The following is a 17,708-nucleotide window of genomic DNA, read 5'->3' as shown; positions in this document are numbered from 1 at the left end:
AATATTTTTTTGCACCTCATCAAGTCTGGTTCTTAGAAGAGACCAGACAAATCCAAGGAGGTAAAAGTCCATCTTTAAGGAGAGTTAAACATTTTGCTCAGGATGCAACCTCCACCAATCTGTCATTGCTGGAAGCTGTTAATGGCACTCTGAATTTTCTCTGTTCCTTTGACTCTTGTCTTGTACTGGTGCTTGACTGCTGTCAGAGGCTCTGCTTTGGTGCCTGCCCTGATCCATTACTGAGGGTCTTAGCTTGTGATGCCTGGCAGCTGTTACTGACGGGACTGTCTGGGGAGAGTGTGTTGTGAATTAGAATAATAAAATCATAGAAAATGGGATTGGAAAAGGTCTCAAGGGCCAACTAGTCTTTCCAAGACAATATCAGGTGTATCTGAAAAATTAATGAGAAATACTTGTCTAGTCTTTTCTTAATAGTCTCCAGTGCAGGTGGCTAACCCTCAGTAGCCAAGCTATTCCAGAGTCCCACTACCCTGTTGCTGCCAAATTTTTTAACATTAAACCAAAACTTTTCTTTATGCATTGTAAATTTCTTCTCATTCTATCTCAGGTGAATACAGAGGACACTTTGTTTTTTTCTGCTTGCACCTTTAATTCAAAAGTTATACAGTTATGTGTTTTCATGTGCTCCACAACTGGCTGACTGAAAATGTACAGGGATGCTGTGCAGAAATAGTAGGGAGCAAATCCTCTATCTTCTCCATTGTCCAGACATCTACAATTAAATAGAAAGAAGCTCCACCCTGGAGTCCTCAGGCAATGTATCTAGGCAGTTTAAGTGAAGATCAACAGATGTTTTGGAGAGCCCTGTGCAATAAAATCCTGGCTGGATTTTTGGTAGCAGTCAGCTACAGAACTATTGACTTTTCACCCAGCAGTGTAGCCAGGACCCTCAGGAATGTACATGATCATATTTGTAGGGATGCATTTGTAGGAAGATGGCACTTCCACTGAAAGCCATGAAATCAGCAAGCAGCTTTATCTAAGAATAGTAAAGATATGAGTTAATTAGAGGGATTACTATGAATTCATTTCTCTAGGATTTTTTTTTTAAAAAACTCTTGCTGGAGCTAAATAAATCTGTGCATTGGTTTCTGAAAGCAGCAGGCATACTTAATCCATCTGTACCATGTTGATATGAAAACAGTTTCCTAAATGGCCAGGCAATTGTATTGAAACTGTAAGTGGCTTGCAAATGTATCCCCAGCCAGCTATAGTGCACACTCTGCCCACACTTCTTGGTTGCCTGAGAGGAGAAAGCTTGGCTCCTTGAGGTAAAGTGTCTGGTTTTTTTGGTAGATTTAGGATCCACCCAAACTTTATACACTTTAGAGAGTGACATACTCAAGCACGTGTCACTCGGTCTCAAATTTTACTCTGTGGAGAGGGCTGGCTGCCCACAATGTTCATGCACACAGTATGGAAAAGAGCATTGGAGGCATCAAATCACTGCTAATCATTCAGATAAGACTTGAAATCAAATCCCTTCACCTCATTTAAATCAGGAGTGCTTTAAAATCACATGGCACTTTCAGTAGAATCAGCTGAGTTTCATTCTGCCTCTAAGTACCTCTTGTTGTTCTAACTCTGACATGCTAAACTGCTGTGTGGTGTTCCTATAAGCTGTTAAACATCTGTGTCTCTTGCTTCAGAGCTGGCTGATTTTCAGTGCTGGATGAATGATTCCTATATTCACAGCTAATAAGTGCTTTGGGATCTCAAGTATTAGCTGTGCAAAGGCACAGTACCACAAATGTCTGCAATTCTACCAAGTGAATACTATTCCCAAGAGACTGAAGCCTAAGAGATCCCTTGGGACAAAGGACACAGAGAAACATAATTGATTATAATGAACTTGTTTGCGTACGTGTCACTGCTTGTCTCTACTGAATAAATTCAGAAGTGTTCAACACTCCATTAACACAAATTACAGGGTCCTATTCTTTTGGAGTGAGACAATAAGGCCTACACCTGCTAGTACTGTGAAGTTTTAATGATACCAGCATGCAGCTCAGTGACAGACATAGGCTCAAGTGTTTTTGGATTTGTTTCAGTACCCTAAATGTTTAGCAACTTAAATAGAATTGGTCAGATTTACTTGTCGCAACCCCATTGGAATCAGCAGAAGGATACCAGGCATGGAGCCTACTACAAGATTAAGACAAAAGATGTTAAGTCAGTATGAGGGGTGAAATCATGACCTTATAGAACTAACTGTCAAGTCTTTTATAAATTTCGTGGAGCCAGGATTTTAACTTCGTTAAACACAAAGACAACAATCTTCAAGGTGTCTGTCTTCTGTGTGAGCATGGGCACAACAGGGATATTGTTCTACTGTTTGAAATTTATCTCATTGTAGAGCCCATCTTTACCCAAGCAAACTGATGTTAGAAGCTGTTTATGCAATATAAATGCTATTTCTTTTTATGTTGTTACACTCACAGGAATCTGTACAGTTATGCACCAAAACCACTGATCCCCAACAGCTTGATGTACAAGATGATGTAGGAACATGCATTTACCTTTATCTTAACAGACCAGGGTAAGATAGAATTGAGACCCTTTGCCAAATCAGTATCTGGAATTGACACCTTGATGAAGTATCAAATTAATGAAGACTTTGATCATTGCAATTCGAGGGATTTCCAGCTCTGCCAAAAGGCAGCTCTACATTGTTCATTTATAATGTTGTTCAGCTAAGAGGAAGTCACCCAGTTCTGAGTCACTAGCACCTCTTACTACCACACCAGGGAGTCCAGTCTGGCTTTTGACTCATTAATTTCTTTTGAATCATTTCACAAGCAGCCATAAATACATCCATCTATGGTCTCTGAACTATTTTCATAAATATCAGTAAGTCTAAGTAAATGACTGAGAGTTCCCAACTGGTCATGCTTCTGCCAGTGGAATTTTACCAGTATCCATTTTCTGCATTTGCAACATGATGAAACCTAAATCTGCTTTAGGTGTCAGCAACTGGATGAGCTTCAGAATAAGGTGGCTTTCCTGTCCAAAGGCAAGATCTCCTCTTATTTGGGAGTGGGTCGTCTTTGACAAAAGGATGCCTCTAAATGTTATTTTTTTCCTCTTTCCAGTTTCATGCCTGCTCCCCATTTCTCTCCACACACTGGTATCAGAGAGAGGGCAACCCCAGAGCCCTCCAAGGAGGTTCTGGAGGGACCTGTAGTAAAAGACAGTGACACTCACTTCTAGGTGCTTATTTCCACTTAGCTGGAGATGCTTCTGCCTGCTAGTTTGTGATGCGTGAATTCAGTCAATGGTTCTCAGTTTAGCTGGCAGAAGACAATCCACAGCTCATCCAAGTGAGGGACCAGATTGAATGGAACATGGAGGTAGGAATGAAATTGGTCTCTAGCTCAAGGTGATGTGTACTGGTAGGGCTTGCATGCATAGGAAGTCTGTGCTGTCCTTCCAATTGGTCTGAGAAGTGTGCTCTCGTGACACCTTCCCTTATTTTTAACCTTCTTGTTAGAAATGTTAGACTTAAAAATATCTCGCGTGTTTCCTCTACAGGCACAGGAATGATCTGATCTATAATAATATTTGCTTTGTTTCTCCAGCTCCCCTTCATCCCCCCCTTTCCCAAATGGCTGGGGCCCACCAGACAAAGGCAGCAGCCCTGCTGATCCCTCATTCAGCCCTGCTATTAGCATCAACGACTCAAAACAAACAGCACCAGCTTGCTCTCAGCCCTTAACAAAGGAGCAATAAATGGACTCTTGTGTATAGGATAAAGCAAACTCTGCCTTGTCTTTTCTTAAGAGCCAGACCTTTCTGTGTCTGAAGTGCTCTGAGCTGGAGAAAGTGGAGAAATCCCCACGTGCATGGCAGCAAGTCCTGTGGTAACTGGGCTTGTTTTTTAGCCACAGGTTCTGCATGCTACCTATTTAGTCAGGGAATGATGTACCTCCTCAGTCCCTGTGGCACGTAGGAGGTCCCTGTGCAGAGGCAGGAAGGTAGTGCTGATGGAAGAAGAGAGTAGGGCATGTTTTAAACAGTCCTTTTGAAAAAAACAAACCAACCAAACAAAAAAAAACCCATGAGAATTTGTGAGACCATCTCAGATGGCAAGGTCTGAAGGAGAGTCAACTGCGCTCTTCGAATTTGCTCAGTCTGCCTATTTGTCATCTCTATCTTCTGCCTTTCATAAGGCCTTAGATTTCTAATTGTGGAGCCACCAGCCATAAGGTACTGCATGAGAGGTTTATTTTTAAGGGTTCCTTTTGTCCATAAGTACAACCACAGTTTTAACTGTGCACCACAGTGGAATGGCACACCATGCTCCAGAGGTGTTGTGGGGTTTCCTGTGAGGACTTAGATGGCAATTAAGGTTCAGTGTCACAGTGGGATTTATTGGAGGGTCTTTTGTGAGGTCTGACTAGCTATATGCCATTGTTATTTTCATAAAGAAAGCAATGCTTTCTCGTGTGTGTTTTAAAATTAAAAAGAAATACACCGTTTGAAAATCAGCATTTGCCAGCAGATACCACATGGGGGTGTGTCTGCAATACAAGAAACTCCTTTTGTATTTAGTATGGGAAGAAACACTAGTGACGGGGGCTGCCACTTAAGTTAATACTGCAAAAGTGTCACAGAGAAGCAAACAGTGACTTTTCTGATGCAGCTGCTGTATAAAGAAATAGTCTTGGGTGAAGACTTTCTAAAAAAGATATAGCAAAAAAAATCTGTGAGTAAAACCAGTCAGGATCAGGGATGCCTGTTCTTGGGGACATTGCAACAAAAAATGTGGGTAAAAGGAAATTCTTTTGCTGTCTGCCTCCCCTGACTTGCCATTGAGAAACTACATTTTAGAGACATTTGTGTAGCTCTTAACACATCATTGTTCCCCCTTTTAAGAGCTTCATGACCTGTTTAATTCATGCACAGTTAAATAAGTATTATTTCAAGCAGTGTATCAGTTACAGCCCACTGCCTCTTCTCTTATTTGCTTAATGTGTTTATCCCTTGCTTGCCCCTGGTTAGTTCTTTCCTTTGCCCTTGCTGTCTGCTGATCCTTTTTATTCTCTAAACATCCCACGGATTTCCTCCTGGAGCACAGACACACACACAGTGAGGCTGCCTGCTGTTCTTGGCCCCCAAGGTAGCCTGGGCTGCAGCTGTGCCTGCTCTTTTATCAGACATGCAGGGAGCCTAAGAGGACAAAATGGGTCTAGAGCTTTGTACCTGCTCAGACAAGGCCTTGGAGCAGCCACTAGACTTGCAGAAACATTTGTAATACTTTATGGTGCTCCCTTCTTCCTCTTCTGAAATATGTGATCATCTTCATTGTTGATCTTCAGAGGTCCCTTCCAACTCCTGATATTCCATGATTCTCTGAGTTGACGCACCAGTCCCCCCCCTTTTTTTGTGTTGTTTTATTTGGGTTGGTACCTCCACAGGGAAGGATGGCTGGATGGTTTGATATATGTGTGATGTAACACAGGGACTTCTCCTGAAATGATTCTGGAGCCATTAAAAAGTGATTAAAAAATACAACAGAAAGTTATAAACACAAAAAGCAATATGCACCTGCATCACCTGCTCACCATGGAAATCCTAATGTCTCAGGAAGACAGATGGCACAGGTTTCACAGAAACCCAGATGATTTGTACAGGAAAGGGGAATGGAAATTGGAGGTGATATTCGGGAATATTCCTTGGTGTGTAGCCAAAGCATCCAGCATGTCATGCTCCTAGACTTGTGGCAGAAGTGGTCTGGGAACTGTAGTAGGCCAAATTGTTAATGTGTTGCTTTGAGGTCTTACTGGAAAGACAATACCTCTAGCAGCACAACTCCTGGCCAAGGTATAAGCATCTAGGCAAGAATGCTACCTATGAGCCTGGCCCCACTGTTTACTCAAGGAAGTAAATTTTTTACTTTGGAGGGCTGCCTTGGAAATAAAATACTGATCTAGTCTAATCCCGTAAGATTTCAGGGATTCCTGCTTCATAATATTACGATAAGGTGTAGCTATTCAGAATAAGACTAAACTTGGAATGCTAAAGAAGTTAGGAGAGGCATTTTTTTGAAGTGTATTCTCTGGAATTAGTGGGCTTGGACCAAAACAGACATTACATTTGAAGATACACCTCTTCTGTGATCAATAATACAACTTACGTTGTCTTGCTCCTCTTTTCTTTAAAGGACTAATTTATTATGGGGTTTATGTGATTGGATTTGAAAAGTGGTCTTATGTCACAAAGAATAAAAATACTGAATGACACTTTATCTGAATTCAGCATCTTTTGAAAAGACACGTGGGATGTGCAAGCCTCTGGCACTCCTCCCTACCACTACTGCTGTCTGCAATGAAGGATGTTGTTTTGGGAATGATGGGCAGAAGGAATTAAAGGAATGGGCTCTCTCTAGACTTTGAGTGTCTTTCACCTGGTCATAAATTCACATGGCCCCTCATACAAGGGGAGCAGGTTCTTTTATTCTTTCTGAAAACTTGCTTGAATTTATGTGCAATAGAAGCCTGTTGACAGGTTATTTTTTGTTTCTTTCTCTTGTATTTCTGTGTGAAAAGCAGTAGAATATTTTAACCAATATTCTTACAGGAACTGACGTGGATTGATTCTATCTGATTCCAGGAACTCTCTCCGGACAGATATGATGGTGGATTCCTTTTACATGCACAGCGGAGAGGGAGCCAGTGCCTCCTCCCTTGCATGGCTGGGTGCTTGGCTGCAGATGGGTGGCCTTCAAACAAACCTAATTACTTCTCGTTTTGCATGAAATTGATTTCCATGCAAGGATGCTGAGTTGCTGTGTGCATCTCTAATGTCTTTTCTCTCTTCTCTCTCTCTTTTTTCCTTTTCTGCCTTCTGCTTGCCACGAAAACACCTCAACAGATGTCAATCTTATTCCAGGTAAGTGTTGTATTTGCTGAGCTGAAACGCTCCTCTGTAAGGAGTAGTGGTGAGAGGTTATCAGGGGCAGAATTCTTATCCTGCTCCCTGAGAGTGTATAGACCCAATCTGCATACTGGACATCACAGGGTCTGCATTGCAAAGACTTTGTAAAAATGAGGGCTTCATAGTAGCAAAAGTCACAAACTTTCCTCTTTAGAGATTGTTTTGTTGGTCAGTTAAAGGGATGTTTTCCGAATCCAAGTTACATTCAAATGGTTGCCTGTATTGCTAACTACCTGGCACTGAACATTGTATAATATGCGGTTTCTTTCTGATAACATCTGTGCGTAGCCTAGCATGCAAAGTCGTTTCTTTCTCCAACTGCAGTCTACTTCATTTGCTAGTCTCACTGGTAACCTGCTGAATTTCATTTCCACTAGTGGAGGGTTTTTTTTGTTATTTTATTTCAGAGCTTAAACAGTTTAAAAATCTTTCTGGATGAATGTGAATGTGTGATCTCATTGAGGTATCAGAACTTCAATTCCTGACAGGGCACAAATGAGTCATTTAATTAAAAGGGAAAAGAGTGTGTGTTTTATGTGCTTGTTTATTTGGGGATTTCTTCCACAAAGAAGTGTTTTGCCACAGAGAACTCCAAACCTCCCTCCTCAGATTGCTCTTTCACTGCTAATAGGATACAAGTCCCCCACTTCAGCTACAAGGGTTAATTGAACTAGACCACCTTAAGCTGTAGTCCACATCCTGTTGCCACTGATGCTTAAGAAATTAATTTTTACCTCCTACTTAGGCAGCTCCACCAAGTTATCATTATAATAAATGAAAATGAGAGCCCAGGGAAGCAGCTGTCATTGCCCTGGCTAGAGTGGGATGATGGGCACGTTGATGCTCTTTTCCCTCTCAGCTCCCTAGCTTTTGCTAAAGCTGACCTGGAATGAGCTCTCTGTTCGATTTGCCGCTTTTCTACTCTTGGATAGCCAGATTTTTTTAAATGCTTCAGAGACATGCAATGAAGGCCAGTTGCTTGGGTAATTTCCCTGCACGTTTAGCCTTTTGGCTTCTCTTGTCAGCCTCTTTTTTGTTCCACTGAGGTCCTTTGCATTCTGTGCACATCTCAAATGGGAACAATGGGGATGCAAGTGGCCAAATGGCAAATATTGCCTGGCATGCCTTTGAAAAAAAAGGCTCTGTCAGCCATAACATTCAATCTTTTAAGTCACTCATCGACCTGAACGTGTATCTTCTCTTCCCCAATCTGAGGTGTCCAGGAACTCTTGTCTCCTCTCATCTTGGAAGGGTCTGGAAGAATAAGTACCAAGTGCTTGAGTCACGGGTCTCTCCACCTCCATTGCAACAGGGTGTGCTCTGCAAGTGAAGATCTTACCTCGCTTATTTCACAAATGAAGGGAGTTTGTTGTATGTAAGCCCTGCTGCTCTACAAATGTTTTGCCTCTGGCTATGAAGTAACATCACCACACTGCAGTCATCAAAGTCGAGTATTTAGAGCAGGGCCCTCAGTGCTGGGACTGTTGCTGTCTGTCCTTAGCTGCTCACTGACTCATGGTGTTGTGTAGAGGAGAAATAATTTCTCATTTCAGTACTTCAGTTTTCCCTTTGGGGGTTGTAGCTACAGCCTCATCTCACCTTCACAACATGCTTAGAGATCTTGGGCTGAACATTATGGAGGTTAAGAGCCTTATTACAGAGGTTAAGTGGCTTGGCTGAGGAGCCTTGTGCAGCACGCACCAGAATGGATGGCTCTGTCAGCTCTGCACAATATCTGCCCCTTTCTTTGCACCTTTTACTCTTTGACAGTGGTCTGGGATCTGTAAGACAAATTGCTGGGAAAAGACCAGTAGGACAAGGAGCAGGACATGCTCCTGCCAGCCTTACTTTTTGTGGAAGAATATATGGTCAAGGAAGAATGAAATATGGGTCCTTGATATTATAGTGGCTGGTACTGATACCTGGGGGGTGCTAAAGTTTAAATAATACTTTTCCTATTCATGTTACACCCCCTTTTTTGGGGAGATCTTCAGATGTTCATGGAGAAGAGGCTAAGAGATGAAGTTCTGGGCATTTTACTGTCATGTTACTGTTGATTAGAATTTGCATGTAACTAAATGGGAACAGCCTAGTAGAAATGATCTAATTAGTTGAATTAGTTGGGGCCCCGAGGAAAAATTAAACCTTTTTTGCCTGAACAACTCCTTTGTAAGGGTACAGAGATCCTTGATGGCACAAGTGTACCAGCACTTTTAAAATCCTGGTCTTCAGTCTTCCAAGCTCCATTTTTTAATGCTTCTGCTATTTTAGTGTCTTCCTAACTCCATGTCAGAGTCATTTAAGCAGTACCTGTGTGCTACCTTCTGCTTCCCTGAAGCTGAATCCTTCTTTTTGGGCATGAAAATGTGTGAATTTTTTTTTAGCTCATCTGCGGTTTCCTATTTGCAGAAGGTACTAGATCAGAGTAAGGAACCACCCGTGCCACTCACACAGAAGTTTGAAACCATTTTATACAGGCTTATGTTATTCTTCCTAGGTGCCACCATTGTTTTCAGTCTTGAATGCCCTTTGCACTGTCACCAAATTGGGTTCTCTTGCATGGAAAGGTGAATGTTTTTCTGGTCCGTGCTTTCCATTTGCAACAACATGGCAGCAGTGAGCCAGAGCCAGAATTCATCTAGCCCAGACATTTTTTTAATGAAAGTAGATGATCTAAAAGAAGTCTAAGAAAGTACACTACTATTGATTTTATCCTGATATACCATTATGGTTTCTGGTTGCCAATATTTTAAGGACTTTCTGACCTGATACTGCATTCAGGTTGTGGAGTTGTACAGTCATTGATAGACATTTTCTCTGGATGTGTCCAGTCTTTTTTTTTTTATTAATTCATTTATATTTTTTAATTCCAAAGTATTCTGTGATAGTAAGTCCCACTGTTTAATCATTCAAATGTGGAAAGTACTTTCTATCACTTGCTTTTCCACCTGTTACTTGAGAATTTCATTCAGTAACTCCTACTCCTGGTGTTCTGACAAATACAGAAAAAAATTTTCTCTGTTCACCTGCTCTGTATTATTTGAGATTTTATCTCTATCATATGTATTTTCAGAGATGTCTTTTCCAAGCTGAAAAATTCTATTCCATGCCTAACAGTTCTTTTTTTCCCAACTTGTGAACCTGATCGTGTGCTCTGATTTGTGGTGATACACATCTTCTTATAGGTCAGCCATGAAATACGCTCACCCTCATGTCTTGCTATTTGCACATTCTCTTGTGTGTGTGGCCATCTTTGCAAACACTTTCAAAGTGTTTATTTACTTGCTTTCAAACACCACCATGTTTGTAGCACTCCAATGTGAATACTTCTAGGAATATGCCACGTACAGTGTCAGAATACTATTTTGACCATAAGGGAAAGCTTATAGGATGATTTGTTCACTATTTCTACCCATGGATGTTGAGGGAAAGGACTTTCACTTTGGCTTCTTCATGCTCTTGTCCCTTTGTTCTCTCAGAGTTGGTGCCACTCACCCTGACTCACTGCCCCCAATAATGACAAAACCTATCCTGGAATTACATAGCAGAGGGAGCAAAAGGGATGGAAAAGAGGAGCTAGCACAGCTGTTGTGTGTAATTGAATTGGAAGTAGGCCTCCGGCTACAATAACAACACTGCACTCCCGGCTGGCATCACTGCTGGGGCCTGCGAGGAGCCCTTGGCTCTTGTGCCTATCGTGGCTGAATCAAACAAAAGTGACTGCTCCCCAGCCTGTGCTACTGCTTTGCCCAGTTAGAAAAAACAGGCACCATGTGTGCCAGCAGCCAAGGAATCAGGTCATGCTCTTGGCAAAGCTGACATGTCTAGCAGGTAAAAGGTCTGAACTGGGTCTCAGAATTATTTTTCTTCTTCATCTTTTCTTCACATTTCTCAAGACAAAGCTTTTGCTTCTTCCTCTGAGTACGATCCTTTGGTCCTGCTGGAATGCCCTTTTTTTGGTACATGGGGACTCTTAAGAGAGTCTTCCTTGGTCTTTGGATTTTAGAAAACCTCAAGATGCCTACTTTAAGAAGATGCGAGAGATTTGTCAGCTCTCCTCCCTAACTAGATAAAGGAACTGCTGACCGAGCTGGGGTAGAAGGCTCAGAAGAAAAAAAAAGCCTATTTCTTAGGAAATCAGGAAAGGAGATGTAAACAACAGACTCATCAGAGTACTCTTCTCTATAGTAATGTAGTTTTATTTTTGGAAGAATCCCTGCTTATTGTGATTTCTTTCTTTACTTTTGCTTTAAAGGTTTTACCTTGGACTAGAGGGCATGATGCCTTTCCTCAGATATACATTGCAGGTGTCCCTGATTGAATGGGTTATGGATCCTGATACCCAGGAAAGGTTCCTCTGTGGACAAGCCTGCCCCTGGGGAGAGCTAGGCTGCTGCTGCTGCCTGGCAGTCTCTTTTTTTATTCCTCAAGAGCTCTTAGGTTAATTATCTGGCAGTATCATTAAAAGAGAAGTACTAAGGCTGATCGCCTTAGCAGAGCAATTCAGCAGTGCACAAACACTCATACACCCATCCACACCCCAAAGCATGGGCCCAGTAACACGGGACAAGCTAGGATTAACTAGATGAAGGAGTCCATCTTCTTCTCTTGCTGCAATCAATTGTCACTCTCAGATGTATTTTGTTCTCACTTTCTTGGGTTTAGTGGCTTTATTTTTCCATTTTAAGTGCTAAGCACCCAAATGTGGTGCGGGGCAGGGGGTGGTGGAAGGACAGTGGAGGTGAGGTTCAAACTGTCTCCAAGCTTTCCTCCATTTTCTTCTCCACCCTGAAAATTGCTCCTAGTGAATCCTTAAAGAGGACTGCTGTTTAACGACATTGCTCTTTCATATCATTCTACTGTGAAATTACTTAAAAAAAAAGTCTTTCTGGCTTCATAAGAATCCAGTGTTGGCCCTTGATATTTTGTACAATTAAATTAGAGCCACTTATTTTTGCTAATTTTATAGAGAAAGCAGATGGTTCACAATATTTTTTTTAGAAAGTAATTCTTTGAAATGTGTTTTTGGGGTTTTTTTGTCTTTTTAAATTTTGTTTTGACTATTTCTTTTTTTTTTTTTCTCATTTTGTTTTTCGGATCAGGGGAGATTAACATTAACCTTTAAGAAAATAATACTGATTGGGTAGTAGTTTAAAGAAATATCATAAAATGTCCCAGACCTAAATAGGAAGAGTCAGTTGTGGCAGGCATAAATCATGTCCAGAGAGCAGAGTTTGTATGTCTGTCTGCCCTCAGCAATGGACATATTATTTTAATAACAAACCAATGTTTTGAAGAAGTAGGCCACTTTCTCTTCACATTACTGCTGATGTCTGAAGAAGCTGGGGCTCCAGAGGCTGAGCACAAGCAGATGCTCGTCATTGTCTAAGAAACCTGTCGATACCCTTCTTCTGAAGGTTTATGGTTGATGCCCAAATAGCATGGTGTCTAGCAAAATCAGGTCTAGTGTGCAGGTCTGAACAATTCTTACATCTCTTGCATTCGTCTGTTGGATGTCCTATTAGTTTATTGTAGCCTGTTAGCGAGTGCTATGTCATGCCACCTTGAGATTGCTTTGACTTTTATGATTTGAAAATTGTTTTAGTGTCTTTTCATATCTTGAAACTGGAGTAAAGGTGAGACAATGACGTCAATTTACATTTTGTCACAATTCTTTAGTCACAATTTTACTGTGACTAATTTGAGGCCTTTACTACACGTATTACGAATGTCACTGATTTTAGATGTCAGTGGTTGAAAGTTTTGGCTGTTAATGGCATTTTGTTGGAGATAAGTACACTTATTTTCATTCCTAATTTAAATTGTAAGAGAGAAAAATTTTTGCATGAGGAAAGCTGGTATGTTATTTCATTATTTATCTAATCAATCTAGAATACTGTTGGTGTTATCTTTGTTAAAGGAAGGATCTGTGTCAGTGGACAACTTAGGAGATAATATAGGGTTTTTTTGCTATAACTCTGAGTCCACCCTCCTTTTTCTTCCTGGTATAAAAAGGAAAAAGTAGCATTTATGGGGGGGGAGAGGACACACAGCATTATTTTTCATTAACTTCTCTACTACTGTTGTTCAGTTGGAAATAGAAGATCAAGAGGTACATTTACTAGTACAGCTGCTCTTGTATTTCAAGTTTGTTAAAAAGCAAAAAGAGCCAGAACACTTCACAGAATCACAGAATTACAGAATTATCAGATTTGGAAGGGACCTCCAGAGATCATCTAGTACAACTTGCCCACTGAAGCAGGATCACATGGAGCACATCACACAGGACTGCATCCAGGTGGGGGTTTTGAGTATCACCAGGGAAGGGGACTGCATAACCTCCCTGGGCAGCCTGTTCCAGTGCCTTCTCACCCTCATAGTAAAAAAATGTTTCTCATGAATGGGACTTCCTGTTTTCCAGCTTGTGCCCATTGCTCCTTGTCCTGTCACTGGGAACTACTGGGGAGAAGCCAGCTACATCTTCCTTGCAACCACCCTTTAGACACTTGTAGGCATTTATAAGACCTCCTCTCAGCCTTCCAGGCTAAAGAGTCCAAGCTCTCTCAGCCTTTCCTCATAAGAGAAATGCTCCAATCTGCCAATCATCTTTGTTACCCTCCACTGGACTCTCTCCACTAGTTCTCTGTCTCTCCCATTTCTTAGGGAGACTCTTTCACAGGCATTTGAACTAAGGCCAAAGTAGAGGCCAGAATGGTGGGTACATCTGGGGGGTGTACCCACTCCTGGGCTGTAGGAGAAGGGCTCTGAACTGCACCTGGTTGTTGTGCCTGACAGATAAGGCACACAGAATTGGCCTTCTAAGGATAAGGACAAATGGGGTGTCCATATTCCTGACATTTTGAGATTTTCATAGCTCCTCTGTGGCTGGTGCAAAGAGAAGGGGTCTTCTTATGATGTGATTCTGAGTGTTTAATGCAGACTCTTGCTTTGAACGCTATCTGGAATTTTCTCTTTGTCAGTATCTCTCTCCTCAAGTGGACAAGGCCCCTGCTATCCCCAGAAGCTGCACCAGGTGCTGTGCCTGAGGTGTACAAGGGGCTGAGGGCTTCTGAACCTCATCTCTGCTCTGGGTTTGATGTCCCCTCCGTGTTCAGCCAACTTCAGCTGCATATCATACTGCTACCTTCTTGCCTTTTCTCCTTTTTCGTTGTTGCTACAGGGTCTCTGTGCTTTGAAGGTCCCAGTGCCCTTAAGAGTGACTTTCAAATGCCCATTTGGACAGATCTAAGATTTGCCTATCAAAAATGATGGGGGTTGGTGGCCATAAATAGAAACACAAATTCAACACACACTGCTAGCAGAGCAAAACGATTCAGCAAAATTACATCTTGTAGTTTAGACCAGAAATATGTCCTACAGTATCGAGTCTGCTGTGTTTATTTATAGATAAAAAACATAAAAAAATCTAAACCTATGTCATGTTTCTGATTATTTTTCTAAATCCACAATAATCTTCAAGAACAGTAAGATATTTGCATTCTTCAGACTGTACAATTATTAATCCCCTTATCTGGCTTGGAGTTCTCTGTGGGTGAACATATTCTTGGGATGATCTGGATTTTAGATTTCTCCATCAGACGTAAAGGAAAAATACAAAAGGGAGAGAACTAAACAAATTCAAACTCAGCATGCTGCTTGTTGAAAATTCTCATTCTAATAAATTGATTTGACCTCTCAGTCTCTGTGAAATTAAAAAAGTCACAGCCCTGTTTGTTTAATAAACTGACACAGTGTATGTGTGTCTGTGTGTGTGTGTGTCAAAATCTCTGCAGTACTAAGTGCTGTGAGAGGTAGGTGATATGGCAAAGGAATCAAACTAAGAGAAGGTGTCAGAAAACAAAGCGCAAAAGGAGCACTCACGGCTTGAGTGAGTAGGACTCATTTTTTGGGTTGTTCAGCCGGGAGAGAAGACTATGTGGTGACCTGATAGCTGCCTTCCATTATCTGAAGGGGGCCTACACGAAAGCTGGAGAAGGACTATTAACAAGGGTGTGAGGGACAGTGGTCTTAAACTAGAGCAGGGTAGATTTAGATTGGATGTCAGGAAGAAGTTCCTTATTATGAGGGTGGTAAAATACCTGGCCCAGATTGCCCAGATTGTGTCAGGCTCAAGCTTCACCTGGATCTGAGCAACCTGATCTAGGTAAAGATGTCCCTGCTCACATCAGGGGGTTGGACTAGGTGACCTTTAAAGTTCCTTTCCAATCCAACTGATTCTATGTATCACAAAATTAACTAATGGGTCAATTGTTGCCTAATGGATTGGGCAATATACAGTAGTATCTAAAAGATATTTGTATGACTGCAGTTGTACAGTAAACATGTTTGATAATTGGGACTAGAAATAGATTTTAATTGAAGCAAAGGTTTATGCCAGAAAGAGCTATTGGAAAGACTGGAGCAGCCCAAGTGACCATCTCAGCCCCCATCTACACAGCTGACAGGGACTGACATTGGTTAGGGGTAGCTATGCTGCTTTCTGGCTTTACCTTGAATTATGAAAACAAAGGGTAGCTTTAGCTACATAGCCATAAAGTAACACACTGTCCTTGGTAGTCTAATCTCCATTTTTTTCCCAGAAAGGAAAAGGAGCAGTTTTAAAAATAAGTTACAGGTAATTTTTATAGTCCTTGCCAGATCTGGTATAGGGGTGTCTAATTCGGAAGAGTGAGTGGTGTTGATTGACTCCCTAAAAATACATGCAGAAGCTACTATGTTCAAGAGCAAGGATAGCTATATGTGTGTGTGTATGCATTTAGCCTAGATGTTTCACCTGAAGCAGATGTGGTGGGCTCATGACCTCCCTTTCACTGACCATTACAGTCTTGAATTTTAAATCTTGAGCTGAGAAGTTATTTCTATAGCTCTCCAGAGGAACAAATGGTCCCTGCAGAGACCCATTGCAGACCTTGGCTTTGCTAGCCCATTTGGCTGTACTGGTTCCATGTAGTCACTCTACTGGTTCTGTAGTCACTCCCAAAGAGCTAAGTTGAATCTCAAATACAGTTCTGCAGCTACCACAGGGTGTTTCTCTACCTCTCACAGATGCTTTCCTTCTCCTTGGGGAAAGCAGCACCTGCATATGTGTGTGCTTGGTGTGCTACGCCCATACTTGGTCTAGTTCAAGTATGTGAGCTCCGGTCGTGAGAGGACTGCAGTTGGTGTGCATGGGTATTGCTGCTGCTTTTTCTGTTTTGTTCTTTTTTTCTTACTTCCTCTCTCTCTCTCTTTCTCTCTCTTTTAAAGGACTCTCACACCTGATGATGGGTGAACAAGGTAAGTCCTTCCACTTTTTCTTTATTTCAGCCATGACCATGAAAGAACTTTGTTCCTGTTGCTTTTCTGAGCTGTGCTTTGCATGACAAAAGCAACTAAGCCTACTGGGTGCCAGTGAAGCCATTTGCATTTTTGTCTCTGTGTCCCATGAGCCATGGCTACTTGTCAGGCTGGGACTCAGTTGCTCAGAAGGGAGTATGAAATGGTTCCATGGACAGTAAAGACATATGCTCCTCCTTCCATGCAACCCACTATTTTATCTTACCATTTCTTTCTTGTTATGCCAGCTGTAATGACTCCCACTTCTGCCTGATAAATGTAGACCTCAATGTTGGTCTTTATTTTTAAGAGCGCAATTATTACAAAAAATATGTTAATAGCCCTCATGGCATGATCCTAACTCATTATGAATCCTGAGGAAAATTGCATATAATGGCCTGTAGGTCCTGCGTCTGCAATTTAAAATATTCAAATATGCACACAAAATGGTTTAGAAAAAGAGCAAGGCTAAGCCCAGGTTGGGCTAGAAATAGGATCTCGGCCTGTTTCAGAGTTCCCTATTTTAATATCTCAGGCTGGATTACATGTCTCTTGGCTGTGACAGGATAAAACCATTTGTTGCATTTTGCACTATGGGGCTGTGAATCAAGAAGCTGATGAGGAGAGGTGAGGTGAAGGGTGATGTTTCCCTTCCTCAGTGTAAGTATCTTGCTGACCTGGGTACACAGGGAGTAGTTAGCAGTGCTGGTGATGCTTTCCGGTTTTGTGAATGCAGAAATTAAATGTTTTTAAGACTTAAAAGGAGGTGTGTGCACATGTGCACTAAGAAGAGCAGACCAGCTGTTTGTCTGTGGGGATAAAATATGAGTTTTGACTCTATAGCCTGATGAGGGTTTCCTACACTAGATATACACAATACTGTTTTTGCTATTATGAGAACACATATCTGTGGTTAGACAGTCCAAAGAGTTAGTATGTAGTAGTGCTTATGAGGGCTCAGTAGTGATTAGGTACTTGAATAAAACGAATTAGTTTCTGTGTATCTCAGTGAAATGGAGAGAGGAGTAGGACATAATCAGTTTTATTATGTAGTTCCAGGTAGATGTCTGCTCTGAGGTCATGAAAGCTTAGGAGACAATCAGAAGTGAAGCTGGGGCTCATTCTTCATTTCCTGTACTGCTTAGCATCCTTGTATGGTGAAAAAAGTAGGAAAACAGGGCTCTTTCCATATTTGGAATGTGGAGCATCTGGCTAAGCTCTAGAAAGCACTGAGCTCCTTCTCTATCCCCACTTCTGTTCAGCTGGGCTTCCAGCTCAGAGGTTGTCCTTGGTCAGAAGCATCCAGCTGACAGGTCCCTTCAGCTTGTCCTAGTTGCTCAGGGTACAGCTGAGTATTTCAACCCATTGGCAGAGGAAGGGGTACAGCATCTTGGCACTTTGGGCGTGATGAGGAC

General features: G+C 41.7%; 1 protein-coding gene across 11 annotated transcripts in view; it reads left to right on the top strand.

Annotated features, from left to right (window-relative positions):
• NRXN3 (neurexin 3) overlaps nt 1-17,708 on the top strand; it is a 942,831-nt gene that overhangs the window by 69,712 nt on the left and 855,411 nt on the right. The window contains exons 3-4 of one of the 11 annotated variants that reach the window (XM_071745867.1): nt 6,895-6,912; nt 16,225-16,254. The exons of the other annotated variants lie outside the window; for them this stretch is intronic. Of the exons in view, the coding sequence (XP_071601968.1) occupies nt 6,895-6,912; nt 16,225-16,254 (48 nt within the window). The remainder of the gene's footprint in view (nt 1-6,894; nt 6,913-16,224; nt 16,255-17,708) is intronic. 11 annotated transcript variants of the gene reach the window in all.

This window comes from Heliangelus exortis, chromosome 5, assembly GCF_036169615.1.
Source record: "Heliangelus exortis chromosome 5, bHelExo1.hap1, whole genome shotgun sequence".
Taxonomy (NCBI): Eukaryota; Metazoa; Chordata; class Aves; order Apodiformes; family Trochilidae; genus Heliangelus; species Heliangelus exortis.
Note: the sequence above shows the minus strand (reverse complement) of the source record. Positions and strands in the feature narration are given on the sequence as shown.